Here is an 18,908-nt window from a genome sequence, read left to right as displayed (position 1 = left end):
CAGATTTAAATAGCTTCCTTTATTTTAATTAACCTGTCAGAGAAAGCTTCTTCATTTCCAACACTTAAAATTAAGCTTGGCCTAAAGTCTAAATTTAGCCCTGCAGCTGTGATAGATTTGAAGACCAGTCCCTTTCACAAGGGTTTTGAAATGTTCTCCCAGTTGCAAACATAAGAGGAAATGCAGACTAAAAGGAAGCAGATCTGAGTAAGAAGCTTCCAGTTTATATTGTTGCTTTTCTGATTATAACTGCTTCTAGTCTATTTCCTTTAAAATGTTTTCCAAGCCAGAAATACTGAGTGGCAAACTTCTGTATTCTGCATCTCTTTAAAATTAAACTCTTCTAGCAATGGGAGTGACGAGGAGAATTTACTAGACTAGGAGATTGTAACATGTCTCCAAATAAAGTACGTCAAAATCATTCTGCTGTTACAACTGACACGTTTTAACTTTGTCTTTTATGAACATCAATTAAATTTCTACTTGAAGCTGATGTTTTGAGACTGGAAAATCATTGCAGAAGAATTTGAGCTAGGAAGAATTAGCTGACCATTTAATGTAAGGGACTGTGCAATGAAGTTGTTTGCAGTAATAACTCATTTAACCAGAGGCCTATTTAAATTCCTTGTTGCTGTTATAAAAAAGAGTGATGCAATTCAGTTGCCTGGACAGCTCAGATAAGATCAATTTTGTCTGACTGCCTAAAAGAAGTTAACTGTTTTGTTTAACCTAATGACCTAGGTTCTTTGTGTTGGTTGACAGACACCTCCAAGGGACCCTTCATTGTATTTTGAAATGGGATTAATAATCTTTTGGAATAGAGGGCTGTTTTTCATCAGATGTTTAGCTTTTAAACTGTTCATAATTCCATCCTAAATTTAAAACAAAATCTGGTTTTGGTGCAAACCACTGGTTTTTAATTTGAATTTTCCTATTTTAGAAATGGTGTTTGCAACACTCATACTAATGAGTATGACTTATACTAATGAATCACCATAAATTCTTTTAAAGTAGTCCTCACAGATGCAGAAAAGTCAGAATTATAGCAGTAATTTTGAATGGTGTGAATTGTGTCATTCATTTCAATGGACAAATAATTTTGGTCGATCTGTGCTGAAACATCAAGCTGTTGCTACAGATATCAGCCCTTTTTACTGTTCCATGTCTGATTCTTTTAGAGAAAAGCTCAGCTAATAACTTTATTCTGCATTTCAAACAGCCTAAGTGTTCTGTTTCTCATCTAGCTGCCACATTTCCCAGCCATTCTGACTGCTTGACAAAATTTTGTATAAGTAAAGAATACCCAAGTCCTAACAACATGGTAGCCATATAAATTGCATTAATTTTACACCTGACTTTTCTGTAGTGTATCTGACTCTTTATTTAGTAAGATAAAATAATGTATTTCGTTAAGGAGCTGCAGAATTCAAGGCTTGAGAATGTACTAGGTTTTAACAGGCTTATACAATCGATTCGTAACTATTTAATTGAAAAAAAAATTAATCACTTTTAGCACATGAGTTATGTTCAGCCTGTAAACTCCTTATTATTCATATGCAGAGGGATGTGTCCAATGATTAAGACCCCAAGGATTTGATTGAAGAAATAATCTGCATTTCTAAAGAAAAAATAAGCAGTAGGGTATTTAATTCTTAACAGAAATGTTGTGATGCATGTCAAAGCATCACTAACTCTTAGTTTGAAAAACAGTATCTGCTACTTGCTTGTCCATTGGCTGGTTCACTGCTATATCTGTACTGTACAGTCTTGATCTAATAATTGCTTATTATGCAGTTGTTTATCTGCTCATTTGAAACATTCTGAAATTCAGTCTAGCTCAGCAAATTGCTGTGCTTAAGGCATTTTTACATTCTAGGAAATTATAATATCCCCAGAAGGCAAAGAATTAATAATAAAAATCCTCTTTTGTAAAAGATTATCATTGCAGAGCAAATGGAGCAGATCTTCCCTATCTTAGCACATTTAATATTCTCATTTTTTTCTATGAAAGTTTGATGGAAAGACTATGTGGGGATCACTGTTTTATTAACTTGTTAAAAGACAAATTTACTGAACCAATGCAGCATATTGATTTCAGTGTCTGCTGTATGGAAAAGAAGCAATAGTAATGGATGACTTCTAGACATTTCCATATGGAAGTTAGCTCATTCTTTAGATATTTTGTGATCTTGATTTGTCTGTTTAGGCTGGAACTAAGGAGTTAATGATTCAGATTACAAGGATGCTTTCTTGTTTATTACTTAGAGGTTTTTCCTACCTTCCAAATTATTTATTCCTAGTATGCCCACCTTTATTGAATACTTTGCAAAGGATCCAAGCTTGTCTCATTGTATTGGAAACAGTATTCTGGGGAGTAGATTTCTGGTTTGATAGGCAACAAACAGAAATTAGAACACTACGTGCAGCACATTTTTCATCAGTTCTCAAATACTATTCAACCAATTAAGCATGCATCCATCTCTGGAGTGAATTCTTAAATCTATTTCTTAAAATCCATCACATAATACAGATGACTTGAACTAATTTCCTTTGTGATTGCTAACATGCAAAGGTAAACATCATAGCTAAGATAATTAAAGAGAAGGAAAAAGCTAACCATCAAATGAAGCTGAGATGCAATCCTCTAGGTACTTTCCTCGAAGTTTTTCAAGTTCACAGGCATACCGGTCTTCCAAGTTTTATTTTTCACTTTCTGTTTTGAGGGGAAAAAAATCTTGCTGCTTAATCTAGGAGTTCAATGCTGATTTCATTTCCATTATTCATTTTCACATTGCAATATTCAAGTATCAAGCAAAAACCAAAGATCTCAGAGAATATGCAGGCATCTGTGTTTCTTCAGCCTATAAAATGAGTGATTCATGTAGGCAAGGGCTGAAATCATAGCTACACAATTCAGAAATTAACCTTCATATATCTGTACCCTTACCATATTTTTCTAAAGCAGAAATGTTTGTAAGTTCCTTTCTCAGCTATGTTATATCTCTTAGAGGTCACAAACCTTTCTACTAAGAAATCTTAATCATCTATACAGAATCTTTTCATTAGCAACATTAGGACTACACAGGTAAGTGGTTTACAGGAATTAATTATGTTTTTTTGGGCCAAGCCGTCAGAAATATCTTCTGGCTGTTTTTTATCAATCCTTGCCTTAGAATCTCTCCAACAGATAGTTTCAATTTTTATTCTGAGTTTCAAAAATATTACTAATTACAGAAATATAAAGATGAAAATTAAAATAGAAATGCATGTAGCATTGCCAAGTATGTAAAATTTACTTCTGACATAAATTTAGAACACTATTTATTATTTTTATGTAAGCTATCAGCAAAGGGGTTTTAGAATTAGCAGACTTACATGTTCTTGTGGATATACAGGATATTCAGTGACCTACTTTGTAGAGATGGACAGAACTGTGTCTGTAAAAATATTTAAAGTGGGTCTCTAATGTAAAACATAATTTTAAAGAGTCGTATTGAAGCAGCATCTTTTACATAAGCTCTTAGATATACTAAAGCAGTAACAATTATTCATCAGGAGATCTCAAAGCATTTCACAAAGACAGGAAAGTACGTTTTTTATTCTACAAAATGGAAGTATGAAATCTGGAGTTTTATTTTACAAATTATCAAGTATTTCAGTTGCTTAGAAACACAAAAATGAGACAGAAAGGTCCTGCCTTACAGTTTAGGAGTGTGTCTATACACCACTGAAGCTTTTGCAAAATTAAATGGAGCATAGCTCTATACATGTTCATGAAGCAAAATAAACTTCCCAGGGTCTTCCAGCAACTCAATGGCAGAGCTGGCAATGGCATTCCTGCCCTTTGGATCTTTATGAGGGGCCCTTTCCCCTTGACCACCCCTTCATGAATGCATTGACTGAAATGTGAAATCATTGTTTTACCTATATCAACATATATTCAGCAAGAACTGAATATGAAGAGGTGGTTCATCTGAGGAACTTTGACAAGATGTGCAGAACACAAGTGAGCCAGAAGCACTTTATGACACCTGAATTACAGTTTTAGTAATCATCAGTTCCCTTTCTTCTCTGTCATTTCTTTATTTAATATATTGCAAGCAAGAGACTTACCGTGCAAGTTTTATAAGCTTGCAATAAAAATATAACAACTGTTGTATTAAATTATTTAAGCTGTAAACCATTGTAAAAAGCAGAAAAAGTTATATCGATGTGGAGACAGAAAAAATTATTGTGATGGAGTATAAAATATACTGTGCTGATTACTACAGAAATTTTGCCCAGTTTAGCATATTGTAAATCCTTGGATGGCCTTAAGAATGAAACTGCATGTAAATTTTTGAAAAGAATTGTGGCAAATGCTTTAAGAAGAATTTATCTAAAATCAGATTTATAATTTAAAAACAAATCATCAAAAATGTGACAGCAAACAAAAAATATGTAAGAGGTCGAAAAGAGAGAATTGTGGCAAAGCAAAGGATCAGTGTATTTAAAACTTCCAGATTTCCCCTGAGGAAAAGCTAGGATTCTGAAGAAAATGGATAACCAAGTTTTTATTTTAAGCAAGTAGAATAGTATTTTATTCTGTAATGCTATGCTTTGCTAAAGAAATGTACCAATAACTTTGAATCTGGCTGTGTTTATATTAGTAGCATTTAAAAGTGCTAGATTTACCAAAATTAGTAACTACAAAGGGAAACAATATATTTAGAATTAAGTTCTGACTATAAATTATAATAACCATTTAATGTTGCTTTATTCTGCTTCTTTACTCCTGTTAAAGAAGCATTTTTGACTGTTAAGTCAAAAATGAAACTGATTAAATGATGGTGCTTAATAATCATAGTAATCATCCTCCTCCTTTAGCATTTTCCTGTTTCACCTTTTGATCTTACCAGATTTTTTGGGACTTTTAATGGCCCCAGGTGTTCTTGTAGCAAGCTGCCAATGAGTTTTCTTTGCCCTACAACATGATTTTGCAGAAACTCAGTTAGGCAGAGCATAATTTGTTGCCTTCTTTTCTACCAAAATGGGCTTTCTGCAAAAGAGAAAAGGAGGTGATGTCCTCATTCTGTTGAATCTTCCCAGCAGTGATGTAATTGAAAAACCTCCTTGCAAGAGAAATGTTTTAAAAAGAAAAGCCAACTCATTCAGCTAATGTAGAGTAGGAAATACTGGTAAGACCACTCTAGTGATGGTGTTCCAGGCATGAAATTCCCTGAAAAATGAAGGCCCAAGACATAAAGCATCAGTGTTGACCAAAGAGAGGGCTGTGTGGGCCTCTTAGCTTTACTTTAAAACTGACATCTTTTCTTAAACAATTTATTTCTCTCTACCTGTACTGCAAAATTGTTAAAAACAGATCTCATGCTGTTTAAAGATCACATCTTTAAACAGAATGAAGCCCAAGGATAAATTATGTTCTCACTGTGCCTGAGAGGTTGGGCTTCTGTTGGTAGAAAAGATAAAGGTCACCCTTCCATCACTTGCACTTCATGTTTCTTAAAAGTGGTTAAAGCACTACATACATTTTTCTTCTGAACATTTTCAATTTCATTAATCCAGTATCTCTTTCAGCTAACATAGTTCTTAATGGAAGTGTAGCTGAAGGCTCCAGAAGCAGAAATGGCTGTCCAAAGAACCAGTGATCCAGCAGAGGAGCTGTCCGTGCTGCTCACTAACTGCTCACCTGTGGGTCCTGGCCCACCTGACGGGTCTGGGGCTGATCCACCTGAGTGAACCTGAAATTTCTAAGCAATAGACCAGATGTGGGCAGCTTTTCCATTTACTGCTAGGCTATGCTGTGTACTTTACCTGTCACACAAAACAGAAGAGTTACTCTGCAGTCTGTGTAATCCCAAAAGGCATTCTACATAAGTTTATGGGGTTTTTTTAAAAATGTTTTTTAAAAGATGTTTGAGACAATGTATTTTGGTGAAAAACAATCTTCTTTTTTAAAAATATATATTGTTGTGTGATAATTTAATTTCATTGTAGACTTTCCTGATACACTGTGGTATAAAATATATAGCAATGTTTAGTAAGAAATAATAATACAGTTAGATGTATAGCCTTGTGACAGATATAATAGACAGTTTGTCACAAAGGCCACAGGTGACTTTCAAATGAGCTGTAAACAACCCCACCTACTGATGGTGGAAGAAGAGCAGAGGCCTCCAGAAAGTGAAGCTGTTTAACAACAGAGCAGGTGGAACGTGTGCAGCACTGCTCTTCTGGGACTGTGATATTCATTTCCAGAGATCCAAGAGCAGCCCAAGCAAAAGGATGATTCAGTTCTTTGCCAGTGTATTGTTGTGTGTCCTCACTCTGGTATGCTCTCAAGAGAAGGGCTGTATGCTGGGTCAGCATTTGGCTTTTCTACAAATTACCTCAACAAATAATGTAATTATTCCACAGTTTTCTATGGCTCAGTTTCCTACCTGTCCTGTGTTCCTTTTTCAGCTTGCAGGTTTTTTCTGTCAATGGTAAACTCTTGGTGGTAGACTTTGTCTGTTATTTAGTGTTTATTTAGTGCCTGATGTAAGTCTTGCTGAAGGCTTTTGTAAATTATGCTATTAATAACTTCCAGTTAGAGCAAAAATGACTTGCAGCTCAGACCACTATGTGGCCAAGCTACAGACCCTTTTTCTTTCATTTAGCTGTTGGCTGACACAGCTGAATGACTCTCCCAAGCCTCCTGTTCCCAATTCCATAACAAACTATGAGCTCATATTACACAGGAAGCACTAGCACTGAGATTTATTTGCCATCCTTGGAGGCCAGGAGGAGGAACAAAAGACTTTCATCTCTTTCTTTTTGTTCCTTGGCTGAAGGGAGTAAGAGGGTACTGATATCTTGGGTCACTGCCATACAGGATAAAAATCCAATTAATGTAAATCTGCCAGATCCATGGGAAGTAAGTAGTGGGGCTATCAAGAGCCCACAAATTTCTGGGTGGATCATCAGCAACCTCTGGCAGCACAATTTCCCCATTAAAACAGAAGCTGGGTTTTGTTTCACCTCTAAATAGTGATCTACCCTTTTTTTAAGCTTGCTGTGGCTAATTTTGCATAAGTTGTCAGTTGCAGCAGTAATGAAATTTTAGTCATTTGTTGACTCACTCAGCACAAAAGGCAGTGAATGCCATGACCACTCTGTTACATCTTCCAGGCAGCTTTGATTAAACTGCTGTGAAGCCAGACCTGGATCAATATGAATGATCTTCATCGACCTAATAATGTATTTAACATGTTCAGTGCACTTTTATCTGTTTCTGTTAGAATACACTGTTTACATTAGTGCAGGAGATTGATTTAAATTTTCATACTTAGAAATAACTGCATTAGTTTGCACATGGTACTATATATAAATATATAATCTACCATGCAATCTCCTCAGCAGGTGTAAATTAGCATAGCTACCATTTATAGTTATTGAAAATCTAGCCTAGAAACTGAAAACAGTTATTCCATCAGTATTATTTTAAATTATCACAGCTTAACTTGACATAAAGCAAGTATCACATAATCTTCTCTGTAGCAAATCAAAAGATGCTTACCAGAACATCTTTTAGAAAGCTTTTCTATTATTTATAGACTAAATTCTCCTACCAGCAGATGTATGTGGTGTCCTCTAATTATATAAACACCTCTTTGTGGTCCAGCCTTTTGGATGCACTGTGTCCAGTCAGGTATTTCTTTAACCCGCTAGCTTTGAAGACTATTTAGCAAACTTCAATAAACGAACAAATGTGGAAGCTGTACCAAACATATCACTTGGGGATGTCAAAGCACTTAACAAACATTGTTACAACTTAGTCCATGTGTAACCACTGAAGGACATATTTGCTTCAGTATGTCTCATGACAGCTTCTTAAAAAATATACTTAAGTGAATTTAACACTTGTGAAAGGTGCCAGATTGACAGGCCCTGGAGATAAAAGTTCTTGCATTACCAGCAGGCACAGCCGGGCTTCCCACACACGCTGCCCCACCAGTGTCCCCAGCCCTACCTGAAGGGCGCAGCAACCAACTGTCCTACAGCTTGCAAATCTGCCCATCTCAGGCTCCTGGACTGTGGGCCAAGAGTCAGTAGCTGTAATTTGACCTAAGGATGAAAATCCAAGTTCCATAGTTACTGCACAGGTGCTGTTGCAGTTGATCATTTTCACACCAAGTTTTCAACTAATCTGGGGGAAAAAAAATGAAGTACATGTTTATCTGATTTAGAGTACAACAAAAACATGTGTGTGAGCCTCTAGTGAATCCTGTGGTTCTGTCTGCCCACATAGGCACATTCAGGGGGGACTGTATGGGTGAACAAGTCCATACACATACTGTGAAGCACATTCTTAAATGGCTCCTGAAAAATGGGTCCTTACTGCTTTCTGTGTTTGTAATAATCTGTCTCCATTCATAACTCATCTCTGCTTGGTGTCATTACAGCCCATCCTCCCCAGAGATTCTGGACACATCTGGCATACAAATTCAATAACCCCATAAAGAGACTGGATGATTACAGGGTTGAAGGATAGCACACAGGGAAAACAGGCTCATGATCTTTGCACTCTGTCATGGATTTAGAAAAAGCACAAGTTCTTCTCTGAGTGATTGTAGTTGGAAAGTTCAGACCTCTGTTTTCTTTGAAATTATATTTAGACCTCGCTGTGAGTATTGGAAGGGCATGCTTAAGTGTTTCTTTATTTAGTGCAGAAATAAAGAAGGCTAATGACATTTTAAACAAAAGTGCACATTTATAACCTTGTATAGGCTGATTCTCAGTGTGTGTATATAGGACATGACTAAAAACAGAACATTGGAAAACACACAGTGATGAGTTTTCATGTTCTGCTATTTTCTAAGCTGTAGCCAGCAGCTTGAAAGAATTGTTATGGAAGCCAAATCTTAATTCTTTCTATTGGAAAACAGCCCTAACTAATACAAAGAGGAGCTCAGCAACATTAGTTTATCTTTAAAAGAGTCACGTTTATTTTTGCAGCTTGCTGTTGATGTGCGTGATAACATACCTAATTGGACTGGTACTGTGTGCATGTTGGAAGGTAACTATGAAAGTTGGGTGGCTTATAGCTGTTTCAGGGATGGCATTTTAGCCTGAAATTATAATTGTTGTAAATATTAATCTATTTTATTACTATCATTGCCTTATTTCCTGTTCTTCTCAACGTTTCTACTGTATCAGTCACACTGTACAACTTTAGGTCTAAAGTCCATACTACACTTAGGATGAACTTAAGGTTTCAAAATCTGGGAGGAAGTTCACAAGAGAATGTATAGGAAGAGGATGTTTTAAGATGGAAGTGTCCATGAACTCTGATTGAATATGTTGCTTCACCCAGACTCAGTTTTCCTGTGCAGCCTGTCTACTATATAAAAAAAGGCCATTTTAGGTCATCTCCTCTTTCACAGGTTTGGTCTCTTTAGTACTGTTTTCAAATACTCAATGTACTTGAGTACATTGGGTTGGTTGGTTTTGGTTTTGGTTTTGTTTGGGGTTTTTTTTGTCTGCTTGTATTTGTACAGTACCCCAGTGGCATTTTCTCTTCATTCATTTTATTCAGCAGTTCCTAATTTTACCTATATCATATTATAAATTTCACTTCCACCTGCTACTTTTTACCTCCCTATGAAGTACTATTAAGTCTTTCTTGATCAACCACTTTTTTAATATTTTTGACCTAGTAGCTGGCCTTTTGCTTTCAGAAAGACAAAAGGCTTTTCTTGTCTGCTAATGAGAGAGGAGGAGGGCAACACCAGCGACTTTGTTGTACAGAATGACAATGCTCCACTCCCAGAAAGATGCAGAGGAAGAGAAAAAGAGTATTATTATCAGTTTTTTCTAAGTATACTTGGGCATCACTGAAAACACTATTTAGAAGTAAAGACTTCCTAAAGTTTACCTACCCCCTTTCTGAAGCTCTTTCTAAGTTCATTAGTTGAAAAGTCATTATAAATATGAAGTATTGCATTAATTTTGATTTTAAAGGGCTAGAAAGCAGAATTCCTTATTAGGGAATGATAGGAGAGAGTTTCTTTCAGGACTGAGTTAAACAGAAGCCTTCAGAAGAATAGAAAAAGGTTGGTTCATTCCCATCTTCATGTAAATTGAATTACAGGGTTTAGTAAGTGAAACAGATCATAAGATAAACCCCGCAGAGGCCAGGAAGCACTAATTAACGCCCACAGTAACTTTTCTGAAATTGGTCTTTAATCAAACTTTGCTCTGAAAACAAAACAAGATACTGTGGCAGCTTGATAAAAGAGATGCATCACCAAGGCTGACAGGCCCACAATCAAACCAATACTAAAAATAACTGTTTTGTCTACTAATTTTCTTTCAGATGCTAAAAAAATGCATGAGCTACAGTCTAAAAAGACTTGTACAGTTACTCAGCCAAGTGACTCAGCTCTAGAAAAGTGAGGGTCCTGTAAATGTTAATGCCCTCCCTGATTATGAGTGAGCCCTTTTTCTTTCCCACACCTTCCTGTTGAAACAGAGGAACAGCAAAGAGGATTGTGTGGTTGGGCAAGGAAGAGGCAGAATCTGGGTTCCTTCAGAGTTGATAATTTTATACCAGCTGTTCCTCTCCTCTTGCTGCTGGTGGTGGTGCAGAGTTCAGGCATCCTGACTGATTTACTAGTGTGGTCTGAGATAAGCCAATCACTCCTTTTTCTTGTATCTCACATGAACAGTAGGGTCCACAACTGCTGCCTTTTGCGCTTGGAACTTCTCCTCACTGAATCTGAGAGCAGGAGTTATCAGTATGGCATGCAGGGAAACAAAGCTTATTTTCCTCATTTCTTTTCATCTGCTCAGCTGTAGGGAGAGTTGCTACAACTCCTGTGGGTACCCATCAAGCCTAGAGCAACTTTCATTATCTTTTCACTGTAGCCTGCTTAAAAACATTGCTAGAACTTTTAGGTTTGGGATAGATTCCAAAGGGACAAGAAGTCCACTGCAGAAACAGTACTAGCAGTGAAATGTAACAGAGCACTAGTATTCTCTTTATAGCAGATTTTTCTCTTGGCACAAAAAACATATGGAGCTGTCAAGCAGGTCCATAGGAGGGCCACAAAAATGGTCAGAGTATGAAACATCTCTCTCCAATGAGGAAAGACTGAGATAGTTGGGGTTATTAGCTTCAAGAGCTAGTAGAAGGCTCTTGGGAGATTGTTTATTAGCCTTTCAATATGTACAGGAAGCTTATTAGAAAGATGGGAGAGACTTTTTTAATAGGGCTTATATTGACAGTGTACCCCTCATCCAAGGGGTAATGGTTTTAAACTAAAAGAGGGTAGATTCAGACTAGATACGAGGAAGAAGTATTTTACAATGAGGGCAGTGAGGCACTGGAACAGATTTCCTAGAGAGGTGATTGATGTCTCATCCCTGGAAACTTTTCAGGTTAGGTTGAATGAGGCTCTGAACCACCTGGTCTGGTTGAAGATGGCTCTGCTTATTGCAGGGGAGTGAACTAGATGAGCTTTAAAGGTCTCTTCTAACTCAAACTGTTTAATGATCCTATGATTTCTCTTGGTGAATGCTCTGCTGGGTAAAGTGTTGCCCACTTTCCATGTCCAACATGACAGTCCTATCAGTCTGGACCCTAATAACCATATCCTTCACAAAAGAGATTGCAATGATCTGAAATGGTACTCCAGTATTAGGAACAAGCTGAAAGAAGATGGCTAACATTGGCCTTGGTGCTTTCAGTATAGGCTGTATTTTCATGTTAGGTGGTTACTTGAAAAAGGTATTTTCATTAATACAACTAAAAGTAGTTTAGTGGGAGAAGAAAGAAGTCTGTCGGTATAGATGGGTCCATGAGAGGAATTCTTCTTCTTTTATGAAAGAATTGTTTGCAAATATAGATATGCTGCTTTGGCAACTGACTAGGCGTATGACTTGAGTTCCAAACACAACTACCATTCCCTCTGTAATTTGTTTTATAGTCACAGTTCCAAGGACTGCCATAGGGAATCGCAGGTTTGAAGTGGTTTCACAGCCTTATCCAAACTCCTCCTGGTCATTTGTCTCATATATCATGGCTATAACAGACATCCCTGCAATTCAAAACAACTGCTTAACTTGTATTCACATAAATATCCTAGCCCAGAGTGACTGAAGTGCATCATCAGTATTCCATGAAGGAGCTTACATCAGTTTTGAAAAACCAGTCCCTTAAAAGTACAATGACCAACATGAAATAATGTCATCAAGAATAGCAACAAAAAGCATAAGGCACCACATGAAAATTCAACTATTGGACTGTGAGAGATACCTATATTGTGATTTAAAATCTTTACAGCTGCAGCAAAATCATATTTTTCCAGGTGACTCCCTTTTATATTCCAATATTTTATTCTTGTTTACTGGGTTTGATTTTATTTTGGATAGAAAGGCATTAATTGCATTGCAAGAAAATTATGCAGGGGTTTTTCCTCAAATCTTAAATCTCACTACATCATTTTATATTAAGAAAAACGTGTGACTGAAAAAACAGACAATATTTTAAAGCACAGCTTCTGTTCTTGCTGTGGTTGGACACCACAGAGACAGCTGGATGATTAAGAAAGGGAGGGGCATCTCCAGTTCCTCATGTTTCACCTTTTCATTGCACTGCCTGATCATTTAAGGCAGAGGCTTGTTCCAGACAGCTTCAATTAAACTATGCTGTGAAACTGAATATAGATCAATGGAAATGATCCATAACAAGCTAATCATGTATTTAACAGTGTTCAGTCCAGTTCAATCACCTTCTAACATTTCTGTGGCTTTACATTCATGTGGCAAAGCCCTGAATGTGTATATGTATTTTTAATCCATCTCATTAGTGACCATATGCTTTGGCTTCAAGGGAGACAAGAACTGTCTGCAATCTGCCAGGGATTTAGGGACATCAATAATTTGTGAATAGTCATGTTGGTACTGGTCGAAGGGTTAAGTGTTCTGCACACCAGGGGCAGATCTTTTGGGACTGGAACTCTTAGTCAACTGTTAGGAACCTGATCCCCTCTGATGCGTCTTTTCAAAGTACATGCTGCATGTCAGATCTCTGCAACAGAAGCAATGGAGCCTTATTAGCTCAGGGATTTAAAACCTGCTCTAAGAAATGTAACAATATATTTTGGTTAAAAAGTGAAGGAAAGATAGTAGTAATATGAAAGGGATTTTTATGTACTGGGCTAAATGTGATCTTCCTACAATTTTCCTGTTTGCCACCATTTTCCTTTTTCATATGAGCTATTAGATTACTACTCCCCTGCAGATATACAGTGAAGCAAGAGTATGGCAACAATAACAGGGACTTGATTTTGAAAAATATAAGTGAATTCTGTGGCCTCATCTGATACTGGCTAAATCCAGCTGAGGCCAGTGACAGCAAAGACATAGAAATCACCTCCTAGTCTTTTGGAATGACCTTTTAGAAGCTCTCAGAGCACTGTTTTTTTTACCTAGTATGAAAATCACCTTTAAAAACAATAGATTACACTCTTAGTTCATGCCATGCTATATAGAAGGGCTGCTAAATCAGCATGAGAGAACATCAAATCATTGATTTCAGTATCCTGTCTTCACAAAGCAATGGAAGAAATAGATGGTAATGCCAGAAGACACTGAATAAGTTTTGTACATTTTTAAATTTTAGTTATGTCCATATTCCTCAGCTGCACCCAGGTTAAAAAGAAAAGAAAAACAATTCATGGCGGTGCAGGATGACACTTCATATGGAACCTGCTCCCTAAATTTCTGTGCATTATTTGGGAGAAGGGGGATCCATCTTGCAGGATGAAGTTCACCTGCTTTGAGCAAATTTCATGTACAATCATAAAATCATAGGATGGTTTTTGCTGGAAGGAACCTTAAAGATCATCCAGTTCCAATCTCCCTACCTTGGGTAGGGACATATTTCACTAGACCAGATTGCCCTGAGCTCCATCCAACCTGGCCAGGAACGCTTCCAGGGCTGGGGCATCCACAGTTTCTCTGGGCAGTCAGTTCCAGTACCTCACCACACAGTAAAGAATTTTCTCCTTATATCGAATCTAAACCTACTCGTTTTCAGTTTGAAGCCATTTTCCCCTTGTCCTATCACAACAGTCCCTCTCCGTCTTTCTGGTAGGGTCCCTTTAGGTACTGGAAGGCCACAACAATAAGGCCACACCAAAACCTTCTGTTCTCCAGGCTGAGCAATCCCAATTCTCTCTGCCTTTCCCTGTAGGAGAGGTGCTCCATCCCTCTGATCATCTTCAAGGCCCTCCTCTGGAGTCACTGCAGCAGCTCCCTGTCCCTGCTGTGCTGGCGCCCAGAGCTGGTGCAGCCCTGCAGTGGCTCTCAGCAGAGCAGAGCAGAGGGGCAGAATCCCCTCCCTGGCCCTGCTGCCCACGCTGCTCTGGCTGCAGCCCAGGACACGTTTGGCTCTCTGGGCTGGCAGTGCCCATGGTGCCTCATGTGCAGCCTCTCAGCCAGCAGCACCCCCAAGTCCCTCTGGGCAGGGCTGCCCTGGGGCTGCTCATCCCCAGCCTGTGCTGAGACTGGGGCGTGCCCCAACCCAGGAGCAGCACCAGCACCTGCTCTTGTTAAACCTCAGGAGATTGCCATGGGCCCGCCTTGAGCTGTGCTGTAATGGCAGCAAGGACAGAGATGTCAGGCAGCATGGTGTCCTCCAACTCCTCCTGTTTGCATGCTGCGTGCGTTGGGGTAAAAAGGCACCTCAGCTGGGCTGTGTGAGCTTCCTAGAGGCACACCCCTTCATTTCTTTGAGTTATTTCCTTTGTGTTTCCCTGTTGACTTCTGTTACCCCAGGAGTCCCTGGGTGGCCTCCATAAAACTGCAAGTGGGCTGCAACGTGGCTAGCATAATTTGTGTGGACTCTCACAGGAAATGAAAACATCCAAAATACACACCACTTGTTTGCTGCTTGATAATCAGCTGGTTTTGCTTGTACTTAAACATCCTGTATCAGGGCAGTTTAAATAACTGTCATCATTCATCTATAGCCACTATTAAACCTCAGCAAACACAGTCACTGTAACCCTTTGTCCTTTACTTTTTTTTGTTTTTAAAATCAACTTGGCATGGCATACAACTGAGCAAGCATGCCCCATACATGATACAAAAGGAAGGACAGTTTTGAAAATTTTTGTATTCAAACAAAGAGTTACATATTTAGAAAACCAATTCATGACCAAGGCTTTTATTTATCTAAAATGATATTTTGAATGAGTAAAAAGATATAAATAGTGTCTTCATTAGCTTTCCATCATTAAGAGTATACAATTAGTATTGGAAGACTTAGAGTCATATTATAACAGGTAAAATATATAGCTGTCTTTTTTTTTTTGGTTTGCTATAATTTCATAGGTTGCCATAGATCTACTAATTGTGTGTTGTCTTCTGTAAGACCTCAGAGAACAACTTTACTGTTTTAGAAGACCCAATCTCTGACTTTTAGAGGAAGTTTGCATGAGCAGACTTTTATCCACAATTTTTAAGTGTATAAATATGCACATCTAAGTTGCACTGCTTTCATATAAAACTAATTGATTTGTAAATGCAGTACAATATTAGAGGCATATGTCCCAGATTTTTATCCACATTTCATTTATACACATAGGCACTGGCAATAGAAAAGGCACTGGTCTTTAGGAAAGGTGGCTCTTCCTGGTTGGCAAGCAAGGCCGCTAGGGCGCATTCAAATGTAAATATTTATGGCTATTTTGGCCACCTCAAATGCACTAAAGAATGGAGTTCTATTTCCAGATAGTCCCACTTTAAAATTCTCCCTTTAAAATGTATACCAGGACTTGTTTTGGTAGTTTTTAGCACTGATTTGGAGCCTTTAAGCCTGTGCATAAAATGCTAAAGTCTAAAATTGTATTTTCACAATTGTCATTGATGAAAAAAATAAATGTAATTTTAATAGGGTGTAATCAGTGATTTTGAGGTGGCTTGTCTTTACCCCTTCCACTTTAAGCCTTCAGAGTCAGCATAGCCACAAAGTTTTCTGAAGTCAAATTTTTCAAGAAAAATGCTAGTTGATAGTTAATTACCTGGTCACTGCTGAATATCTGTAATACAGAGAATGAGTTCCTTTTTGCACACAAAATGGAAGAAGTTATTTGACCTTTGAGGTGACTGTTGATCTTTGGCTCTCCATTGTCAGTCTTCACCTCCAATGACCTCCAATGTCAATGATGCTAATACAAAGGGAAGCCAGCAGAATTTCAGAAAACTGGTACTATCTTTGTAATATTTTGTAGGCAGCATTGCCATTATTACATTAATTTGTGCTACTGCTGCCAGATAAAAAGAGAGTTTTGGCTTCAGTGAATACAATTGCAAAATTCCTGTTTTATCCTGGATGAGGTAACACTTTGACTGAACTGCCTATTCGCAGTTTCACAGGCAGTGACGCCAAAAAAAAAAAAAAAAGCTCTGACAGTCTGCAAGTTCTGCCCTCTTTACACCCTTTCTAGCCAAGATTGCTTAGTGTTATAAAGAATTGCCATAATCCCAGAAGCTGCTGACAGAAATACGTTATTGAAACAAGAACCTTTGCAGGCTATACCTTATCATTAGGAAAGTGTCTTTTGTGGGTCATTCAGTGGATTTTCAGTAGTTTTCTTTAGGGTTCTCTGTGGCTTCATTTCTAGCATGTTCACTGAGGCTGAGCACAACCAAGAATATCTTGATGGCAAGTTTAAATTTTCCATTCTTTACTTTTCTTCTGTATTCTAATTAGATCATCTCAATTATTAATTCTGTTCCCATAATGGACTTTTACATTTGCAAACTTCTACCACACATACCAGTCCCTTTAGAGCTTCTCGTAGCCAGATTCTGTATTTTTAGCAGTTTGAATCTTACTGTAATTCCAGATATTCAGTCATATATGTTGCCATTCCTGGACTTACTCCATCATGTCTTCAAGATGGCATGCATCCATTGATTACAAATTGAAATGAAGTTCATAATGTTATTAAAAATGGCCCACTTTAACTTCTTCTTGTTTTATTGATGCCCCACAATGGGACTTGAGAGAAGAGTTTCATTTACAGATAGCTATGTGCTGGTCAGCCAAATATCAAAAATGACAACTGAATTTCAGCTGGCCTTTTGGTATTTTTACTACTGCTCTAGTTCAGCTCTCTGTATCTGTAATCAACAGACCACTCACTCACTAAGGGCTGAGAAATATGCATTTAACTGTTTTGCTGAATTCTGGCCTTAGGCAACAGCTCAAGTTAATCTCAAATTACTCAAAAAGGAGGTGGGAGATTTTCCTTCTATATAAAGTGAAAATTTAAGAGTTGTGTTTCACTTTCTTTTGTTAATTGCTACTCCACAATAATTTTCAGAAAAGTATTTAGAAATCATTCTTAAGAGATAGGACACAAGACAAGGGGGACTCATTAGTTGTTTTGTTTCTATTTTAGGACTGCAAGAATACCTTGAAAAATATTTGGAAGAGAAGACGCCGGCTCTGATTTTAGTACCTGTGGTGGATTTACCTGACAAAGATGTTATTCATATAACATGCTGGCTAAGCTAGCAGTTTAAAGGAGATGAGTTGATATCAAAACATGCATACATTCCATCTAGGAGAGAACAAAGAAAAGAGCTGATACTAACTCCGTTGGATATGTTCATGAAGCAATATTGTTTGATTTAAGCAAAGCCATATTACCTTGTTAATGATGCCTCATGATATGTGACAGAGTCGGGTTTGTATGAAGAATAAAGCTTTCTTTTAAAAATAATGTACTTTTGTCTGACTTGTTTTTAGATGTATGCAGGTTAAAGTAGGTGGCCTCTGGGAGATGCAGTTGGTGTGATCACATTGGTTCTCTGTTTGATATATTTAGGTCTGGTTACACCAATTATACACCAATTATAACTTTATATCATTTGGATGGAGGTGAAACTAGAATATTACCTCCAATACTGTTTTAAGGACTGTATTCCTTTCAATTCTATGTTGAATTTACTCACTTCGGGCCAACTCATGAAAACCTTATTTGTGGCCAGATTTTAACCATTTCCAGCACTGAGGAAGAATTATTCAGAGTGGTATTTAGGATGCACATTTTACTGAAACAAATAATGGAAATGATGGCCAGACAGCAGGATTTACCACCTTGCTTTCTAATCCAGGAGTATTTTTGTGTTTTATATCTGGTAGACAGGTGTTATTAAAGAGCTACCAACATTCAGGTGACTACCAGCTACCAGTATTGACAGCTGTCATAGACCCCAGGCTTCAGTTTTCACCAGAAAATCAACAGGAGTTTTAGCACTGCTTTCACTAAAACAGGCTCAGACACACAGGTGAAGCACCTGTCAATTGCATTACCACTGATACTTTACTCATTAGATAAGGTCAGTACAGAAAAGAAAGCCTTTTGGACTTTGCTTGAAGCAGTAATGCAAGAAAAATCTTACTTTCAAACAAAGGTTATAGAATTAAATCTTCAAGAACAAGTGTCAAACCTTTGCCTTGCCTATATTCTGCATCTGTATATTCTCACTGCTTCTCTTCCACAGTGTGAGCACTGGAGGTAGGAGACCAGCACTCCAAGTTATCCTTCTCTGTCCTCAGCATATATCTGAGATACCCCCACAAAAGTTAACTGTATGGCAGGACATTCACATTGAGGTGACAACAAGGTGGACTTATTACTCCAATTTCATTTTCTTACGCACTCTCAGAAATGCACTTGGCAGCACCTGATATAAAACAAGAGACTAAAGATAAGAGGATCTTCCTCTCTTAGAACTTCTACATGCCCAGCATACTATGCTGATCAGTGCTTGAAATTAGAAACTGTTAAATGTTATTGTTCTTTACAATTGCTTACTAATATAGCAAAGCTGCCATCTTCTTTAGT

The 18,908-nt window shown here is 37.7% G+C and overlaps 1 protein-coding gene across 4 annotated transcripts in view; it reads left to right on the top strand.

Annotated features, from left to right (window-relative positions):
• Positions 1-17,780, top strand: part of DPH6 (diphthamine biosynthesis 6) — a 184,615-nt gene extending 166,835 nt beyond the window's left edge. For all 4 annotated transcript variants that reach the window (XM_063160467.1, XM_063160466.1, XM_063160469.1 and 1 more), the window contains exon 15: positions 17,457-17,780. In XM_063160467.1, coding sequence (XP_063016537.1) covers positions 17,457-17,572 — 116 coding nt within the window. In that variant the 3' untranslated portion in view covers positions 17,573-17,780. The remainder of the gene's footprint in view (positions 1-17,456) is intronic.
• Positions 17,781-18,908: the final 1,128 nt, after the last annotated feature.

This window comes from Melospiza melodia, chromosome 6 (genome assembly GCF_035770615.1).
Source record: "Melospiza melodia melodia isolate bMelMel2 chromosome 6, bMelMel2.pri, whole genome shotgun sequence".
NCBI lineage: Eukaryota > Metazoa > Chordata > Aves > Passeriformes > Passerellidae > Melospiza > Melospiza melodia.
This window is presented reverse-complemented; position numbering and strand designations above follow the sequence as displayed.